At 41.5% G+C, this 20,963-nt stretch overlaps 1 protein-coding gene across 1 annotated transcript; it reads right to left on the bottom strand.

The window, feature by feature from the left end:
- Window positions 1–18: 18 nt before the first annotated feature.
- On the bottom strand, window positions 19–9,471 carry LOC135510732 (mitotic spindle assembly checkpoint protein MAD2A-like). The gene is made up of 5 exons (XM_064931897.1): window positions 9,315–9,471; window positions 8,867–9,013; window positions 5,699–5,819; window positions 5,264–5,367; window positions 19–2,054 (listed from the first exon to the last, which is right to left on the bottom strand). The coding sequence occupies exons 1-5, from the start codon at window positions 9,376–9,378 to the stop codon at window positions 1,882–1,884; spliced, it is 609 nt and encodes a 202-aa protein (XP_064787969.1). The 5' UTR covers window positions 9,379–9,471; the 3' UTR covers window positions 19–1,881.
- Window positions 9,472–20,963: the final 11,492 nt, after the last annotated feature.

Genomic DNA, 20,963 nt, shown 5'->3' with positions numbered 1-20,963 from the left:
AAACTTTGGATAACGTCATACTTGTCTAAACAACCATTTATTTTACATTTACAGAGAGACGATAGCTAACCAGAACTAAAAAATAAAAAAACTTGTTACTTTGCCACCTTCTGGGCAATTGCAGTAGTAACACACAGGTCAGACTTGAGGACGATCAAATGGACACATTTCAGGAATTTTCTTAAAAATACAACACAAACCACTAGCTTCTAAAACAGAGAGGCTCCGAACTGGATAGAGGACAAGAAAAAAAATGAAGGCAAAGTGGATCAGTAACCACTTACAGGCAATATTTACATCAAAGCAGCGAGCCAGGAAGAACAAAGTATCCCAATACACAGAGAAAAAGACAGGACAGAATAATCAGTGTAAAAGGATTCTTTATATACACAGTGCCTTTGGAAAGTATTCAGACCCCTTGACTGTTTCCACAATTTGTTACGGTACAGCCTCATTCTATAATGGATTACATTTTTTAAATCCTCAATCTACACACAATACCCCATAACGAAATATTTGCAAATGTATTACAAATTTAAAAACTGAAATACCTTATTTACATAAGTATTCAGACCCTTTGCTATGAGACTCGATATTGAGCTCAGGTGCATCCCGTTTCCATTGATCATCCTTGAGATGTTTCTACAACTTGTTTGGAGTCCACCTGTGGTAAATTCAATTGATTGGATATGATTTGGAAAGACACACACCTGTCTATATAAAAGGTCCCACAGTTGACAGTGCATGTCAGAGCAAAAACCAAGCTATGAGGTCGAAGGAATTGTCCGTAGAGCTCCGAGACACAGATCTGGGGAACGGTATCAAAGAATGTCTGCCGCATTGAAGGTCCAAGAACACAGTGGCCTTCATCATTCTTCAATGGAAGTTTGGAACAAATAAGACTCTTCCTAAAGCTGGCCGCCCGGCAAAACTGAGCAATCGGGGGAAAAGGGCCTTGGTCCGGGAGGTGACCCAGAACCCGATGATCACTCTGACAGAGCTCTAGAGGTCCTCTGTGGAGATTGGAGAACCTTCCCGAAGGAAAACCATCTCTGCAGCACTCCACCAATCAGGCCTTTATGGTTGAGTGGCCGGACGGAAGCCACTCCTCAGTAAAAGGCACGACAGCTCACTTGGAGTTTGCCAAAAGGCACCTAAAGACTCCCTGACAATGAGAAACAAGATTCAACTCTTCTCCCTGAATGCCAAGCGTCACGTCTGGAGGAAACCTGGCACCATCCCTACGGTGAAGAATGGTGGCGGCAGCATCATGCTGTGGGGATGTTTTTCAGCGGCAGGGACTGGGAGGGAAAGATGAACGTGGCAAAGTATAGAGATGAAAAACGGGGGGGGGGGGGGTCATTTTCCAACAAGACAATGACCTTAAGCACACAGCCTAGACAACAATGGCTGAGTACTTATGTAAACGTGATATTTCAGTTTGTTATAAATTATCCTTTTCTTTTTTTTTTACTATTTTGCTTTGTCATTATGGGGTATTGTGTGTACATTGATGAAGGTGAAAAAACATTGAATACATTTTAGAAGACGGCTGTAACGTAACAAAATGTGGAAAAAGTTAAAGGGCCAGAACACTTTCCGAAGGCACTGTACGTAAAGAAAGATGATGAGAGACATGAGTTGCGAAGGGAGAAGGCTTTGTAACATTTCTGTTTTCATATGCATTGTGTGCGTTTGAGATTGCAGTCGGCGACTCCAAACTGACTCATCTACAAATCACCTGGCATCCTAAATGACGACCGAGTATGATTTGTAGATCCGTTGTAATCAATCTCCAACATACCTATAGTACGCAGCAGGGGAGAGGAGACCATAAGAGTTAACTATGTACAGTGGGGATCGTAGGTTAGAGGTCAGGTTCTAGGCTGAGTCGGTCCTCTTGTAGGTCACCATGCTGTTGACCTTGTGGATGGAGGTGGTGAAGGAGCGCAGGCGAACCTCCTCCGACTGGTCAATGATCTGGGGGCCTGACTCCTCCCACTTGTCCGGCACTTCCAGGTCCTTGTCGGTGTAGACGAGGAGGTCGAAGGCACCTGGGGAGAAGGATCAAGGGTTATCAAGGAACATCAGGCAGCGTGGTGAAATGTCATTAACACCACATGGAAGTGGCTGCAATAATTATGCAAGGAGAAATGATAGACCACCAAGTAAACATTGGCTCTTTGCACGTCTCCCTCTGTCGATATTTACTAATTTTACCTTTATTTAACTAGGCAAGTCAGTTAAGAACAAATTCTTATTTTCAATGACGGCCTAGGAACAGCGGGTTAACTGCCTTGTTCAGGGGCAGAGCGACGATTTTTACCTTTGTCAGCTCTGGGATTTGATCTTGCAACCTTACTAGTCCAACACCCTAACCACCAGGCTACCTGCCGCCCCATATGCCTTGCCGTGTCAATATTCCCAATCGATTGATTTTGACACTTGTATGTGCCTCCAGTAGTTAAATACCTTAAACATTATAAGAACAGTGAAAATTAAGTTAACTACTTGACCAGGCATTAGAGGAACAAACATTGCTTCATCTAAATAATACTCATTGGTGGATTTGCATGACACTTCTGTAATTTCTGTTGAGGGAGATTAATCTGTCAAAACATCCTAAAATACCAAAAAACTTAACTGCGCGACAGACATTGTGACTGAAAGAGAACAAGAACCCCCCCCCCCCCCATGCATAGCTAAAGTGATGTATATGGGTCTTTCTATAACCTAGGGTACCAGTGAGGATTTCCTACGCTGGACAACTAGTTACAGCTGTTGATAAATCATTGATAACAATCTGCCATTTGTTTTCTTCTTGTCATTACAGATAGAGGAGGGGGATCATAGCTTTATTCAATAAAATGCACAAGTTTATTTAAAACCTGTTTAACCCTTTATCATGGTTGGTGTCTTGACACATTTGTCCAAAATCGTGGCACAAAACATGACTTTTCTGTCCTTGCATTTATGTAGTAAGTTATCATATTTTAAGCATTAATCAGTTAAATTAGACATTGAATTTGAACCTAGCTATCAGACAGTTGTTTGTATAGAGATCTCAGAAAGGCAGTATAACCACATAACATTTCCTATCTCCTTATGTTACAGGGTGAAAACAGTTTTCACAGGCACACAAATGCACAATAATAAATGTGATTGCAAAAATGAATGCTTCTAACCGACAGTCATCGTACCTTGATACTTAAAACTTAAATCGATACGGTCATTAACGTGGTTCTTCAATAATTACGCAATAATACTTGTTGGGTGCGCATTTGGTGTCCGGCTGATTAGTTACACCGTGATATTTTCACATCTGACAGTCAAGTGTCAGACAGCTGTAGTGATAGCACATGTGAAAAAAGGTGTTCGCGAGGAACGTTCAGAGTATTTGGTGTCTCATTAGTTATGCCGGCGAAGACAGTGGTGCCTGGATCCACGTCGGATCTAACAGCCTTTGCAAATTGATGTTGATCGTTGGTTGTAGTTATTGTCCGCTTGACTCACAGCGGGGTCCCGTTAAGATTTAACAGAGAAAGCGTCAAGGTAATGTGTTCATGTTTGCATATGTTTTTGTGCCTCGGATTGGACACATGTCCACTGTGCGCAATTGTGGAGGATAGAGTATTGCAGAACAACCAAAGCTATTCCTATGAGTTAATATGGATATAATGACAAATTACATAGCGTAGCGGCAATGAAATAACATTACAAACATTTTGTTTCCCATGTTACACTTGCAATGTTAAACAATTACAAGGGGCTTGACGTAGCCTACTTGAACTTGGAGCTCAGAAATTCAAGTATCTCTTTGGCCTACCTTGAAAATCAGACATTTCCTTAATTTAGAGCTTGAAAAGTCCTGCAATTATTGCGGCCAATGTAAAAGTTATCCTGCTCCCTTATAATTACAATTAAGTGCTTGAAAAAAATCCCTGAAAGTCCTTGAATTTGATTTGCTAATATCTGTATGAACCCTGCTTAATTAACTTCTTATGGCTTGGGGGCAGTATTTCGACGTCTGGATGAGACGCATGCCCCAAGTAAACTGCCTGTTACTCAGGCTCAGGATATACTCAGGATACGAGTATAAAAGAACTGATATGGCAGGCAAAAACCCCGAGGAAAATCCATCCAGGAAGTGGGATTTTTTGACGTGGGTAGTTTTCACTTGAATGCCTATAGAGTATCTAATGGGTTAGGACCCAGATTGCAGTTCCTATGGCTTCCACTAGATGTCAGTCTTTGAACATGGTTTCAGGCCTGTTTTCTGAAAAATTAAGAAGAATGACACCTTTTTGTCAGTAGACTGTAGAAACATGCAGTGCTGGTTTCGCGCGTGACCGAGTGCGCGCCCTTCGTTGTTTTTCCTTTCTATTGAATACGCTATTGTCCGGTTGAAATATTATCGATTATTTAGACAATTGACAACCTGAGGATTATTAATTCTAAACATCGTTTGACGAACTTTACCGGTGCTATTAGGATGTATTCGTCTGCATGTTTTGACCACCTTTGTGCCAGTGGATTACTGAAAACAGTTTTTGGGATATAAAGAGGGACTTTATCGAACAAAACAAACATTTATTGTGTAGCTGGAACTCTTGTGACTGCAACCATATGAAGATCTTGAAAAGGTAAGTGATCCATTTTATCGCTATTTCTGAATTTTGTAATTCCTTTACTTGGTTGTAAAATGTTTGTATACTTTTGTAAGCGGGGCGCTGTCCTCAGATAATCGCATGGTATGCTTTCGCCGTAAAGCCCCTTTGAAATCTGACAAAGCGGCTCGATTAACAAGAAGTTCATCTTTAAGCCGATGTATAAGCCTTGTATTTTTTACGAGTGTTTATTATGACCATTTCTGTATTTTGAATTTGGCGCTCTGCAATTTCACTAGCAGAATGCCTGCGCCAGAAAGGTTATAAGATGTATAGTCCTAGGCCTGTTGTTGTATAGGTGGAGTTATGGGTCAATTCACTTTTATTCCTCGAAGTACACATGCGGAACTGCATGAAAATCATTTAATTTAGTGTTTCACAATATTTTTTTTATCCCAATGGCACACATTGGCCTCATTATTTCTAGAAGGACCCACATAGGATATTTGTTTTCATCAGGATATCTTTTGGCACACAACGTGTCCGGCAATATTTTGGTTCGTCTGCCTTCTTGTATTTTTTTAATTTTATTATTGGCCAAAAGCAGCCAATTAACGGCTAATGGAAACACTGGTTCACACACAAACAGTACTCACAGGCAGTCTCCAGCAGGGGTAGGAAGGTGACAGTGGCAGTGATCTGTCTGATGACTGAGCGAATCTCATCCTGGATGGACTTGATGGATTTCTCCCTGGGAGCACTGAGAGAAGAGACAAAGTCAACCACACATTTACTCTAAATGTCAAACCATACTGCACTATTGCACCAAGTGGTCAGGCATGAATTAACCTTGTCCTAACTGCAGCGGCATGACAGGAAAAGTCAATATTGGCAAGCGGTGAAATAGCAAATGCAACAAAATTGCCAAAGGGCATAAACGGATGACCTCTTCATAAAAAATACCCACATTCTCAAAGTATGACACTGTTCCTGGTGGGAAGTACTAGAAGGCTACAAATAGTCCAATGTGTTCTGAGTAGTGTGTGGGTGTGTGTGGTGGTCAGGTCCACTGCTGGAGTATCCTCCATTACCTGATCTCCTTGGCACTCTTGTCACACTCAATGTCAAACTGCCACCTCTCCAGCACCTCGTTGGTCTCCAGACATGTGATCACCAGCACCAGCTTCTGCACTGTGCAGTCAAACAGCCACTCTGCAATACAGAGACACAAGTTACACACCAGACTACAGCAAAAAAAAAACATGTATGCTCTGTTGGTCAGGCGGGGCATCGCGGTACCACTAGCAGCATTTTAGTCAAAGCCTGTTATACTAGCTGTCTCGTCCGTCTTTAAAAAAAAAAATGCACAATAAACATAGAACACAATTAGACTGAACAAAAACATAAACGCAACATGTACAGTGTTGGTCCAATGTTTCATGAGCTGAAATAAAAGATTGCAGAAATGTTCCATTTCACAAAGCACCTTTCTCACATTTTGTGCACAAATTAGTTTACATCCCTGTAAGTGGGCTTTTTTATTTTGCCAAGAATATCCATCCACCTGACTGGTGTGACATATAAATAAGCTGATTTAACAGCATGATCATTACACAGGTGCACCCTGTATTGAGGACAATAAAATACCACTACAATATGCAGTTGCCACAACACAATACCACAGATGTCTCAAATTGAGGGAAAGTGCAATTGGTATGCTGACTGCAGGAATGTCCACCAGAGCTGTTGCCTGACCTGAGATTAAATTCACACACTTATCAAGATAACATCCATGGTCATGTCTACTGCCTCTGATCTGGCAGACTCACTACACACATGCTTTGTTTCTAAATGATGTCGGAGTGTGCCCCAGGCTAGAGGTGTGCGGCAGGACTGATTTATTTTTCCCGCAATTGCTGCTTTCTGTCCGACTCCCACCCACTACCGCAAGAATTGATCTCAAACCCAACCGCAGTCCCGCAATATTAATGTAGGCGTATGCGACGATGCAGCTCACTTGCCAGCCATCGTTAGCAACCTAATTCAATGTGCAAATATAACCTACAAAAAGTAGTTAAATAACTAGTGATTCTCACGTGACCCATTAGATTGGGCTATATCAGCGCATATGCTAGGCGTAGTTTGAAGACAACCGAGTAGGAGAGACTTGCACTTTCTCTTGAGCTAGCTACGTTTTATAGCCTACCTTTTAGGAGCGAGACGATTTTCAGACGGAGACAAATATGGGTGATTAATATTTATTTATAGGCAATGTAGTACATTATAGCCTAACCTTGGAACCATAAATGCCCCATGCTTCTGCGCCCATGCATGCATAGGCAGCCTACCACACATATACTAGGCGCACTTGATCTTGCACGCCCAATTAAAGCCTTGTTCACACTGCAGGCCTTAATGCTCAAATCAGTTGTTTTCCAAATCCTTTTTGGACTACTGGACCACGTGACCAAATCGGATGTGTGTGTTTTCAGACAGCTGTCATTTGCTGGCATATCTACACTTGTTGTCATAGTAACGATGGGTGTACGAGCAGTGGTGTAGGCTGATTGATGGTGCTCATGCTTCCTGCAGTTATGTAGCAAGCTAAGGTGAAAACTTTGCCTGCCATTGACGTGTCCCAGTTGCTTTGAATGTTGACAATCATAGTGTAATAACATGTTTAAAGCCGCAAAAGGATAAGATGACCCAACTTTAAAAACAAATATCTTTTGGCTAGCCACAGCAGACAACTAGCTAACTAGCTGTCGAGCAACGTCAACAATGTAGCTAACACGTAACTGGGTTGGCAAGTAGCCTAGTGGTTAGAGCGTTGGACTAGTAACCGAAAGGTTGCAAGATCAAATCCATGAGTTGACAATGTAAAAATCTGTCGTTCTGCCCCTGAACAAGGCAGCTAACCCACGGTAACCCGGTCAGAAATGGTTATTTAACCGACTTGCCGAGTTAAATAAATACTTACGAGCAAATCAACCAGATTTGACCATTCAGACAATTCAAATGTCCAAGATTCAGCTTTATATAAAGCCACATTTATTCAGACTGCAGGAAAATGTAAAGATTCAAGTCGGATATCCAAATAAATAGGATTTGATTCACTTCAGACTGCTAATGTGCAGCGGTGGAAAACTTACCCAATTGTGATACTTGAGTGAAAGTAAAGATACCGTAACAGAAAATGACTCAAGTGAAAGTCACCTAGTAAAATACTACTTGAGTAAAAGTATTTGGTTTTTAAATATACTGAAGTATCAAAAGTAAATGTAATTGCTAAACTAACTAAAGTAAATAAACAATTTCAAATTCCTTATATTAAGCAAACCAGACTACACCATTGTTTTGTTAAAACTTGATGGTTAGCCAGGGACACACTCAGTCATAATTTACAAACGAAAGCATTTTCATTTGAATCCGCCAGATCAGGTGGTAGGGATGGCCAAGGATATTATCTTGATAAGTCGTGAATTGGACCAATTTCCTGTCCTGACAAACTTTCAAAATGTAAACAGTACTTTTGGGTATCAGGGAAACTTTATGGAGTAAAAGGTACATAATTTTCTTTAGGAATGTAAGTGAAGTAAAAGTTGCCAAAAATATAAAAAAGTACATCTACCCCCAACCCCCCAAAAATACTTAACGTTAGCAGTTTAAAGTACGTTTTACTTAAGAACTTTACATCACTGCCAATGTGAACAAAGAGGTAGGAGACTTAACTTTAAGCAGTGCATTCGGAGTGTGTGAATGATGCAACAATTATGTGCTTTTAATACAACATGTAACCTTAGGCGAACTCATACAAAGCAGAAAGACTACAGTTTCCAAATAATCCGCGGGACAACAATTATTTTCTTCACAAAATTGTCTCAACTGATCGCCCACTCCCAGCCAGCATAACAAAAATAACGAACGCGACGCAATTATCTCTGTCGAGAACTGCAGATTCCGCAGCCCTCTAACATTACCCCTGGCCTCCATAAATAAAAACAAGAAAAAGGTCCCGTTAAAATACGGAAGTTTAAATGACTCAACATTTACTCCAGCAGTATTTTCCTGGGTGACTTTCACTTGAGTCATTTTCCATTAGGGCATCGCTACTTTTACTTCAGAATGACAATTGGATACTATTTTCGGAGACTAAACAAAAAAAATATATTTAAAAAAAAATCACTGTACTAACTAAAGTAAACAACGTTCTGTGCATGTGCTGAATTCAACTAAATTGCGTTTATTTCAGTCTGTACCTTTGAGTTGAGATACCACGTTGGTCAGGTAGCTCTTCAGCTTGGTGTCAGTAGTGAGTTGAAGGCTCATGTCATACTGGGTGACTCGAGAGAACGTCTCCGGAGGGTAGATCCCTCGCTGGTACAGGATGCTGTTGATACCGAATGCTGCAGGGAGGGAAAACAAATTAACTAGCTAAACGTTACAAACAACCACACAGGTTAGCTACTTAGCTAAAGTAGCTGGTTAACTTATCTACAAAATACAGAATGTTAATAACTAAGATTGAAGCAAAATACATTGACAACGTATGGCCGTGCACAAATGCGGATGTGGTAGCTGAAAACAATGTTAGCTAGCTTCCACAAAGAAAATCCTCGCCATGTTATTCATGCTTGCATTCCTTACTTCTTTTTTTGATCAGTCACAAAAACTGTTCAAATAAAACCAAGTCGGTAAAATACTTACAGAAAAACTCGGCCACAAGCTCAGCGCTTCCTTTCAGGGTAATACCTTTCAGTGTGCTCGTCATTATTTAACTATTTAGTTATATCCTTTAATTGTATTGTATTTTCTTGCCAGGTCTTTCTACCCGCTCCCCAGTTTGAAATTTGTTAGCGTTGGACTTCCTGCGCATGCGTTTTACCAACGTGTCGCATAGTTGATGACGTTTCAACTATGTATTATTATTTTTTACTCTAGAGGGCGATGTTCACTAGATTTCGAGATTTACAAACTTCTGCAGGTAATTTCTCATCCATGCTATTATATAAGAAGCCTCCAAGACATAGCATATTATGTTATGACAATTACGTGCTTTTCCAATCAGCAGTTACAACAATAACAAAGCGACTCCCCACCTCTGGTTCGGTAAAAATCTGAGGCGAAATGTAATCACTCAAATGTAATCACTCAAATTCACAGACAGTGTATGGATGCAAGGACTGATCATCCATGATATCAAAATCATAGTTTTAACCATGTTTTGAGGCTATGCATTGTTTAAAAAACAAGCTTATATTTTGAGTTCTGATAAGGACACTTAAACTAAGCTCGTTAATCAGTTATACGTTATATTCTTCAAGAACCAATGGGTGCGTATCATTTCATTCATAAATCCAATAATGGATGTAGCAACCGCTGATTGTCCCTTTAACCATTCCATTTTTTCTCAACACTTCTGACTCTAGTCTGTTTCAACACTATTATCCTTCACTGTCTAATTCACAGGCCACTACAAAATCATTATGACTCGAAGGGTTTGAGGTTTTTACGATCTTCTTCATCATAATTTTTTTTTTTTTAGAGATAGCAATAGTGCTGCTGGGAAAAGATATTTGTAAGCATGAAAGGATCCCATTGCCCTTTGCCCTCTCGCCAGCCTTTGACCACCACATTTGTCGTTCATTTTTTCCATTTTAGATGAGCTGCAACACACCATCAAGTCAAAAACCATATGTGCAACAATCTCACATTTTTTTCCAGCGATAACTATATCATCTGCCAGATGTCACAACACTGTTGAGGAATAATGCCACAACTGAAAATGTGATGTTGTCTATGGAAAAAGCACTTTCTCTTTCCTGGTACTGTAGAAAAACGATACAGGCTATAAGCCTAAACAGTGAAATCATCTTTTGCACAGTACTCACATGTTGGCCATTGAAACATGCATTATCCCTACCACAGGCATGAGGGTTCTCATTCATCATCCTATCAATAAGTTATGAAAGTTCGAGGAAACATCCAGACAAGGGTAAAGAACATAAAAGCCCATCAACTAAATGCAGGATTTAAGAGGTGTAGAATACACCATAGCAGGGTTGTGTTTGTGTGTAAAATATAGCCGATAGCCTTTCCCCAGTCCTGGTGCTCCCCGGTGCCCCAGAAAAGGTTACCTAGCCTTCGACCAAGTACAGTACAGGAGAAGGAGAGGACCTTGTAAAAACCTCAAGTGTACCAGATGTCTCTCATAGCGTTGAAGAGGCTGCAGACTAGTTTAGGTCTCACACAGGTTAGCTGTGACAAAGATTAATTTTCCAATATGTGGAGGTGTGATGAATTGAGCCAGGAGTTTTTCCTGACCATGTGACTGAATATATGGTCTGGAGTATTTCCTGTTCAGGTCATGTGATCAAGAACAAAACCTGGTCCTATAGCCTGGCCTGTACAAACATTCGGAACACCTTCCTAATATTGAGTTGCAAATCCCCTTTTGCCCTCAGAACAGCCACAATTCGTTGGGGCATGGACTCTACAAGGTGTCGAAAGCGTTCCACAGTTGTGTCAAGTTGGCTGGATGTCTTTTGGGTGCTGGACCATTCTTGATACACACAGGAAACTGTTGAGTGTGAAAAACCCAGCAGTGCTGCAGTTCTTGACACAAATCGATGCGCCTGGCATCTACTACCATACCCTGTTCAAACGCATTTACATGTTTTATCTTGCCCATTCAACCTCTGAATGGCACACACACAGTTCATGTCTCAATTGTTTCAAGACTTGCAAATCCTTCTTTAACCCGTATCCTCCCTTTCATCTACACTGATTGAAGTGGATTTAACAAGGGACATCAATAAGGGATCATAGCTTTCACCTGTATTCACCTGGTCAGTTTATGTTGAAAGAGTGGAAAGAGCAGGTTGAACTTAATGTTTTTTATACTCACTGTATATATTTTTTGAATAGGCCCACGAATGCAACAAAGTCCTTCATTCTCACATTAATGTTTGCATTTGAGCAAAGCCTCTGCTTTAAATGAGCAAAAAAATGTGATAACTTTCCAATGATGATAAAAATAAAGGTTGGTGGTCCTCCCTCTGGCCTTGAACAACAGTATTGGCCAAGTGGTGCTTGAGTTTGGTCCAATCCCAGCCCACTGAATAACCAACCAACTGGCTGATTGTGCAATCGAACTGTTCAGTAATTGTATCCAAAGACCTCAGGACCAGTGTTACGTTTCACAAAAGAGACTGTGGTTGCTGGCATGAAGTCCTCTCACGAGTAAAAGTTATACTATTTCACAAAAAGCGAAAAGAGTTGTCTTTCTCTTCTCTCTTTTGGGTGTCAGCAACTCTTTTGAATGGCTTACTTGTTTTGAGTCCAGTTCCCAGTACCACTAGGCCTAAACTACTACTATTTTACCATTGTATAAATAGCAACTCACACTCCTGCTCTCAAACACCGCAACAAAACATTATAACAGCACAATTCAAGTATAATAACTCCCCTTTTACATGTAAATGTGGATAATGACAGATTCGCAAAACAAATACTATTTATTTAATACCATATCAAGTTTGGCCACCGTTTGTTTTGTGAATCAAAACGTTAAATTCCCACCAGCACATGGCATGCGAGGTGTTAGGTTTGTGTGCTGATATTATGCTGTCAACATACAGTATGATGAAGTGTTTGTGGCAAATTCATTCTCCCAGGTCTTAGCAGATAGCAAGGGAGAGAGAGGACAGATTCTATCCCTTTAGTGACAGATGTGTACACTTACCCTCCTGGCACTTTGCCTGTGTTCCCTAGTGTTCCATAAGCAACAGCTGGAGATTAACACACACACACACACACACACACACACACACACACACACACACACACACACACACACACACACACACACACACACACACACACGCACACGCACACGCACACGCACACGCACACGCACACGCACACACACGCAATGCTTTATTATGTCATATACACGCACACACACCACAGGATGTTTATGCTAGGCCTATAGCCCTGGCAGAGATGTGTATGTGTGTCAGCTAACATTTCTTTGATTAATGATGGTCACTAGATACGATTCAGTGTCGGATTGTTGATGTCCTATAAGGTCTCTCTTTTCAAACAAGCTTTGCTAAACACAGGATAGTGATGGCATACATAAAGTATGGGTTTACTATTTAATGTGTTTACTGTTTACTGTTTAATGGTAACCCCAGCTAACAATTCCAGGGTGAGAGAATGTTTTTGTAATGTTACCGGTAATGTTCCCCTAATGTTTGAGTGTTCAGTTTTCCATTCGGGGGAACATGCTATCTATGCTAGCAAAACAATTCAGATAACTTTTTTTTTAAGCATGTTTTGGTGTCAAAGTTAGAACATTCCCTTCATGTCAAGCAGAACTTATCTGGAACGTGATTACAATATTCTTAGAATATACAACATTAATGTCCCCAGACACATTTTATGGGCCGTTGCAAGAACAACCCGATGTCCATCTTTCTGTGGGCCAGGAGAATATTCCATCAATGTCACATCTAATGTACACAGAGCACGGATGCCATGTTCCCCAGAATATAAGATCTGAATGTTCTAAACACGTTTCAAGAGAATGTTGCAAGAATACTCATGTGTCCAGTTTCCTGAGGGTCAGGAGAATATTCCATCAACATCCCACCAAACGTACATTGAACACACACACACTGTAACTATCCGATCGCGCCTCCTTTCTCATCCATTTTCTCCTCACTGTCCACTCGTGCTCCGTCCCCACACTCTCCTCCCCAGTGAAACCACTTGCAGTCGATGGTTCCAGACCTTCTCCTTCTCCAGCCCCCGTTACGTGTCGACCTTGCCTTTCCTGTCACGGTGCACAGCGGCACAGCTGTGTTTTCGCACAGGACCAGTCAGAGGGCAGCCGGCTCACTGTCTATATGAGACGCTGTGACTCTACTGTGGAGAGGCCTGCTGAGTTCATAGAGCCATTCTAGCATGTTTGTTTTTTTTAGTCTTCATTTCTGGGGTCTGCTAGAATGAACTGTGGGAGGATGATCCAGTAACTTTCCATTTGCTGTCTGTCTGTGCTTGCCTGCCTGCCGGCAGCTCTCTCGCTCTCTTCTCGTAATCTACCTATCCATCTCAGTCAGCCTTATCATCAGAAGGCTTTCCTCCAGCCAGGGCCCATTTCCCAGGATGCACCAATGTTGTTGTTGTTTTTTTACACCCGTATAGTCGGTTAGCCAGATGATTACGCTGAGCCCATAAATCAGTCGACGGTCACTGTAAACGTTGAATACTCATGACAAACACACGCTGTGTTGTGCTTGTGGGGGTGCGAGGAGGAGTGTGTGTGTGTGTGCACGTGTGCGTGTGCACGCAAGCATTTGCGTATGCGTGTGTTTGCATGAGTGTGTGCATGCGTGCGGATGTGTGTGTGTCTGTTTCGCTCCCTGGCTTTGGCACAACTGCCCCGTTGCATACATCCAGCCCTTGCAGCCCTGACGCAACCAATAACACAAGTCATCTGGTTTTGTTTATCCCTGCTGTGTGTGGATGCGTATTAGTAGATTCCCTCTTGTTTTGGAATTGCAAAATAGCCACTCTGCTGAAAACACGGACTGGTACTGGGAAAGTTTGTGTTGAACCACGGACCGCAAACCAACACCACACATAGGCCATATTGGTAGTGGAATGAAGCAAAACTGTTCAAGAAAGCATCGTATGAGATTATGTATGTGTTTATATTTATGGGCATTTTAATGTGTTTTTACATGCTTCATTACATGTCAAGCATCAGACCAGTACGTCAGACACACATCTGCAGATTCATCATGCCCAGGGGCCCATGCACAGGCACAGAGAGACACACGCACACACGAACAGTCCTGTGTTATCTTTACCATTGTAGCGCACCTTTGCCGTGTATACTATCGAATCAGAGAGGCCATAAATTGAGGTAAAAAAAACTATTTTTAACAGGGTTTATGTGTGGTGAAAGAGGGTCAGTGTGCCTGGGTGAAAACAGTGCTCATTTATCTAGTGTCAGAGGTTGTGTGTGTGTGTGTGTGTGTGTTGAGGCTCACTGATTACATCCCGAGCTCAGCTAGCTCACTTAATACACCTCCACCTGAACCAGAATGCAGTGTGGCAGCTAAAAATAGACCCAGCGGCCACAGTGGGCTTCCTTTGTGTGAGGTGGGGATCTTGTTAAGAGCAGGGATGAGTTACCTCATATGGCCCCCGCTCTGACCCTCTTCTGCCACGCGCCACTTCGTATGGAACACATAACACATATGGAATCATGTAGTAACCAAAAAAGTGTTAAACAAATAGAAATATATATTATATTTGAGATTCTTCAAAGTACCCACCCTTTTCCTTGATGACAGCTTTGCACACTCTTGGCATTCTCTCAACCAACTTCATGAGGTAATCACCTGAACCGCCACTTGAAATGAAGACCCAGAGTTACCTTTGCTGCAGAGGATATGTTCATTAGAGTTACCAAGGGAGTGTGATATATTTTTTTATGGTTGGTCCAGCCCCTTCTTGGGGCTCTATTTTAACAACCCTAATGCAATTGTAAATCTTGTGGTAGGGCTATAGGTCTGGGGGTGTGTCAAAAATATTTTAGCTATTTTCATTGCTGGAATGAGGAAGCGCAATAGCTTGTGGTGGCGCTAAAGGCCTGGGTTTTGATAAGTAAATACATTATATATAAGGGCACAAGGTGAGACCCAGATGCAGACGGTTATAGTCTTTGTTGTTTATTTAATCCAAAAGGAGTAAGCAAGAGAATGGTCGTGGACAGGTTAAAGGTCAAAACCAGATTCTGAGTCCAAGAAGGTAAAGAGTGGCAGACAGGCTCGATGTAAGGGCAGGCAGAAGGGTCAGGCAGGCGGGTAGGAGTCCATAAAAAAACAGGCAAGGGTCAAAACCGGGAAGACTAGAAAAATAGAATAGAAAACCTTGATGAATCTGGCCAGATTAGACTAAAATTTAGCTTTTTGGCCATCAAGGAAAACACTATGTCTGGCGCAAACCCAACACCTCTCATCAGCCCGAGAAGCATGGTGGTGGCGGCAGCATACTGTGGGGATGTTTTTCATGGGCAGGGACTGGGAAACTGGTCAGAATTGAAGGAATGATGGATGACGCTAAATACAGGGAAATTCTTGAGGGAAACCTGTTTCAATCTTCCAGAGATTTGAGACAGGGATGGAGGTTCACCTTCCAGCAGGACAATGACCCTAAGCATACTGCTAAAGCAACACCAGAGGGGTGTAAGGGGAAACATTTAAATGTCTTTCAATAGCCTAGTCAAAGCCCAGACCTCAATCCAATTGAGAATCTGTGATATAACTTAAAGATTGCTGTACACCAGCGGAACCCATCCAACTTGAAGGAGCTGGAGCAGTTTGGCCTTGAAGAATGGGCAAAAATCCCAGTGGCTAGACGTGCCAAGCTTATAGAGACACACCCCAAGAGACTTGCAGCTGTAATTGCTGCAAAAGGTGGCTCTACAAAGTACTGCCTTTGGGTGGGTGAATAGTTATACACGCTCAAATGTTCCGTTTTTTTTGTCTTATTTGTTTTTTTGTTAACACAAAAAAAAATGTTTGCTTCTTCAAAGAGGTAGACATGTTGTGTAAATCAAATTATACAACCCCCCCCAAAATCTATTTTAATTCTAGGTTGTAAGCCAACAAAATAGGAAAAATGCCAAGGGGGGGGGGGGATACTTTCGCAAGCCACTGTAGCCTAGGCCCGACCATTGATGTGGTGTTATAGGAATGAATCATTTGAATAGCCTATGTTTGGAGGAGCGTGTCTTTGGTAACCAGGCAAGAGTCGCTCTTTGAAAATGGGGACACCTGAATGGAGTAGCTTATGCACTGCAGGTGAATTGTGAATACTGCAAAAGCATAATAGCCAAAGCCTCCATATAGAAGGAGGATAGGCTACTTGGCTAATGCATGGCCAGGATAAGAAATACAATGCATTCGGAAAGTATTCATACCCATTGACTTTTTACACATTTTGTTACGCTACAGCTTTTTTCTAAAATGGATGAAATCGTTTTTTCCCCTCATCAATCTACACGCAATACCCCATAATGACAAATCAAAAACAGGGTTTTAGAAATGTTTTCTAATTTATAAAAAACAAAAAAGTGAAATATCACATTGCATAAATATTCAGACACTTCACTCAGTATTTTGTTTGGGCACCTTTGGGAGTGATTACAGCCTCGACTCTTCTTGGGTATAACACTACAAGCTTGGCACAACTGTATTTGGAGAGTTTCTCCCATTCTTCTCTGCAGATCCTCTCAAGCTCTGTCAGGATAGATGTTCGATCGGGTTCAAGTCCAGGCTCTGGTTGGGCCACTCAAGGACATTCAGAGACCTGTCCCAAAGCCACTCATACGTTGTCTTGGCTGTGTGCTTCAAAAGGTGTACTGTTGGAAGGTGAACCTTCGCCCCAGTAGGAGGTTCTGAATGCTCTGGAGCAGGTTTTCATCAAGGATCTCTCTGTACTTTACTCCATTCATCTTTCCCTCTATCCTGACTAGTCTTCCAGTTCCTGCCACTGAAAAACATCCCCACAGCATGATGCTGCCACCACCATGCTTCACTATATGAATGGTGTCAGGTGACACTTGGCATTGAGGCCAAAGAGTTCAATCTTGGTTTCATCAGACCAGAGAATCTTGTTTCTCATGGTCTGAGAGTCCTTTAGGTGCCTTTTGGCAAACTCCAAGCGGGCTGTCATGTACCTTTTACTGAGGAGTGGCTTCCGTCTGGCCGCTCTACCATAAAGGCCTGATTGGTGGAGTGCTGCAGAGATGGTTGTCATTCTGGAAGTTTCTCCCATCTCCACAGAGGAACTCTGGAGCTCTGTGAGAGTGACCATCGGGTTCTTGATCACCTCCCTGACCAAGGCCCTTCTCCCTTGATTGCTCAGTTTGGCCAGGCAGCCAGCTCTAGGAAGAGTCTTGGTGGTTCCAAACTTCTTATATTTAAGAATGATGGAGGCCAGTGTGGTCTTGGGGACCTTCAATGCTGCAGAATTGTTTTTGTACCACCCAGATCTGTGCCTTGACACTATCCTGTCTCAGAGCTCTACGGACAATTCCTTCAATCTCATTGCTTGGTTTTTGCTCTGACATGCACTGTGGGAACTTCTATAGACAGGTGTGTGCCTTTCAAAATCTTTCCAATCAGTTAAATTTTCCACAGGTGGACTCCAAGTTGTAGAAACATCTCAAGGATGATCAATGGAAACAGGATGTACCTCTCATAGCAAAGGGTCTGAATACTTAAGTAAAGGTATTTCTGTATTTAATTTTTACTACATTTGCAAACATTTCTAAAAACCTGTTTTTTTCTTTGTCATTATGGGGTATTGTGTGTAGATTGAGTTTTTATTTAATCCATTTTAGAATATGGCTGTAATTTAACATAATGTGGGATCTGAATACTTCCCGAATGCACTGTACACCAGACGCATTTCTGCTTTCGTTATCGTAATTTAAGGGTAGCCCATAAGGGCTTCTTTTTTGATCAAATGAAACAGAAAACAAACAATTGTTACAGGAAAATACTTCAGCGCTGGCGCCAGGGTTTAAAAACAGAAGAGCGCCAGCTTTAAGAAATCTAAATTGCAAATGAGTTTAAAATTGACAAGTGCGCTGGCTAAACTGCAGCCAAACATTTTTTTAACCTTTATTTAACTAGGCAAGTCAGTTAAGAACAAAATTTGTATTTTCAATTACGGCCAAGGAACAGTAGGTTAACCGCCTTGTTCATTGGCAGAACGACACATTTTTACATTGTCGGCTCGGGGATTCAATCTTGCAACCTTTCGGTTACTAGTCCAACGCTCTAACCACTAGGCTACCTGCCACCCACATAGAGTCCTTGGTCTCTTCCTCTACTTCTTCCTCTCTTTTTTGGGATTTCAACACCTCAGTGTGTATTTTGCTGAAGAACAGTTTTCTTCCCTGCAGGCTCTCTCTCTATCTCTAATTTAAGGGCTTTATTGGCATGGGAAACATTAACAGTAAACATTACACTCACAGAAGTTCCAAAATAATGAAGACATTTCAAATGTCATATGTCTATTTACAGTGTCGTAAAGATGTGCAAATAGTTAAAGTACAAAAAGGAAAATAAACAAATATGGGTTGAATTTACAATGGTGTTTGTTCTTCACTGGTTGCCCTTTTCTTGTGGCAAGAGGTCACAAATATTGCTACTGTGATGACACACTGTGGTATTTCACCCAGTAGATATGGGAGTTTATCGAAATTGGGTTTGTTTTCAAATTATTTGTGGATCTGTGTAATCTGAGGGAAATATGTGTCTCTAATATGGTCATACATTGGGCAGGAGGTTAGGAAGTGCAGCTCAGTTTCCACCTCATTTTGTGGGCAGTGTGCACATAGCCTGTCGTCTCTTGAGAGCCTTTCTCAATAGCAAGAGCCTGTACATAGAGTCTGTACATAGTCAAAGCTTTCCTTAAGTTTGTTTCAGTCACAGTGGTCAGGTATTCTGCCACTGTGTACTCTCTGTTAAGGGCCAAATAGCATTCTAGTTTGCTCAGTTTTTTTGTTAAGTCTTTCCAATGTGTCAAGTAATTATCTTTTTGTTTTCTCATGATTTGGTTGGTTCTAATTGTTTTGCTGTCCTGGGGCTCTGTGGGGTGTGTTTATGTTTGTGAACAGAGCCCCAGGACCAGCTTGCTTAGGGGACTCTTCTCCAGGTTAATTTCTCTGTAGGTAATTGCTTTACTATGGAAGGTTTGGGTATTACTTCCTTTTAGGTGGTTGTAGAATTTTTAGAATCATTAGCGGGTATCGGCCTAATTCTGATCTGCATGCATTATTTGGTGTGTTACGTTGTACATTGAAGATATTTTGCAGAATTCTGCATGCAGAGTCTCAGTTTCGTGTTTGTCCCATTTTGTGAATTCTTGGTTGGTGAGCGGAACCCAGACTTCACAAGCCATAAAAGGCAATGGGTTCTATAACTGATTCAAGTATTTTTTAGCTAGATCCTAATTGGTATGTCAAATTTTATGTTCCCTTCGATGGCATAGAAGGTCATTCTTGCCTTGTCTCTTAGCTCGTTCACAGCTATGTGGAAGTTACCTGTGGCTCTGATGTTTAGGCTGAGGTATGCATCGTTTTTTGTGTGCTCTAGGGCAACGGTGTCTAGATGGAATTTGTATTTCTGGTCCTGGCAACTGGACCTTTTTTGAAACACCATTATTTTTTGTCTTACTGAGATTTACTGTCAGGGCCCAGGTGTGGCAGAATCTGTGCAGAAGATCTACAGTAGGTGCTGCTGTAGGCCCTCCTTGGTTGGTGACAGAAGCACCAGATCATCAGCAAACAGTAGACATTTGACTTCATATTCTCTAGTAGGGTGAGGCCGGGTGCTGCAGACCGTTCTAGTGCCCTCGCCAATTTGATGATATATGTTGAAGAGGGTGGGGCTCAAGCTGCATCCCTGTCTCACCCCACGGCCTTGTGGAAAGAAGTGTGCGTGTTATTTTGCCAATTTTAACCAATTTTAATGTCTTATGTATTTCCCCCAACACCACTGTCCATCCATTGGTATAGCAGATATGCCAAATTGAGTCAGTCTTTTTTTTAAATCAACAAAGCACGAGAACACTTTGCCTTTGTTTTGGTAAAGTAATTTGGTAAAAAGCCAATTTGACATTAGCTCAGTACATTGTTTTCACTGAGGAAATGTACGAATCTGCTGTTAATGATAATGCAGAGGATTTTCCCAAGGTTGCTGTTGATCCACATTCCACAGTAGTTATTGGGGGCAAATATGTCTCCACTTTTGTGGATTGGGATGATCAGTCCTTGGTTCCAAATATTGGGGAAGATGCCAGAGCTAAGGGTGATGTTAAAGAGTTTAAGTATTGTCAATTGGAATTTGTTGTCTGTATATTTTATAATTTCATTGAGGATACAATCAACACGACAGCACTTTTTGGGTTGAAGGGTTGTATTTTGTCCTGTAGTTCATGCAATGTAATTGGAGAATCCAGTGGGATTTTTATTTGATCATGTATATATTGCTATATATATATTGCTAGTAGTTCATTGTTATAGGGCCAAAAAGATTGGAGAAGTGTTTTACCCATACATCTCCATTTTGGATGGATAACTCTTCGTGTTGTTGTTTGTTTAGTGTTTTCCAATTTTCCCAGAAGTGATTAGAGTCTATGGATGATTCAATTACATTGAGCTGATTTCTGACGTGCTGTTCCTTCTTTTTCCATACTGTATTTTTGTATTGTTTTAGTGATTCACAATAGTGAAGTTGTAAACTCAGGTTTTCTGAGTCTCTATGT

This window comes from Oncorhynchus masou, chromosome 23 (assembly GCF_036934945.1).
Source record: "Oncorhynchus masou masou isolate Uvic2021 chromosome 23, UVic_Omas_1.1, whole genome shotgun sequence".
NCBI classification, from domain to species: Eukaryota; Metazoa; Chordata; class Actinopteri; order Salmoniformes; family Salmonidae; genus Oncorhynchus; species Oncorhynchus masou.
Note: the sequence above shows the minus strand (reverse complement) of the source record. Positions and strands in the feature narration are given on the sequence as shown.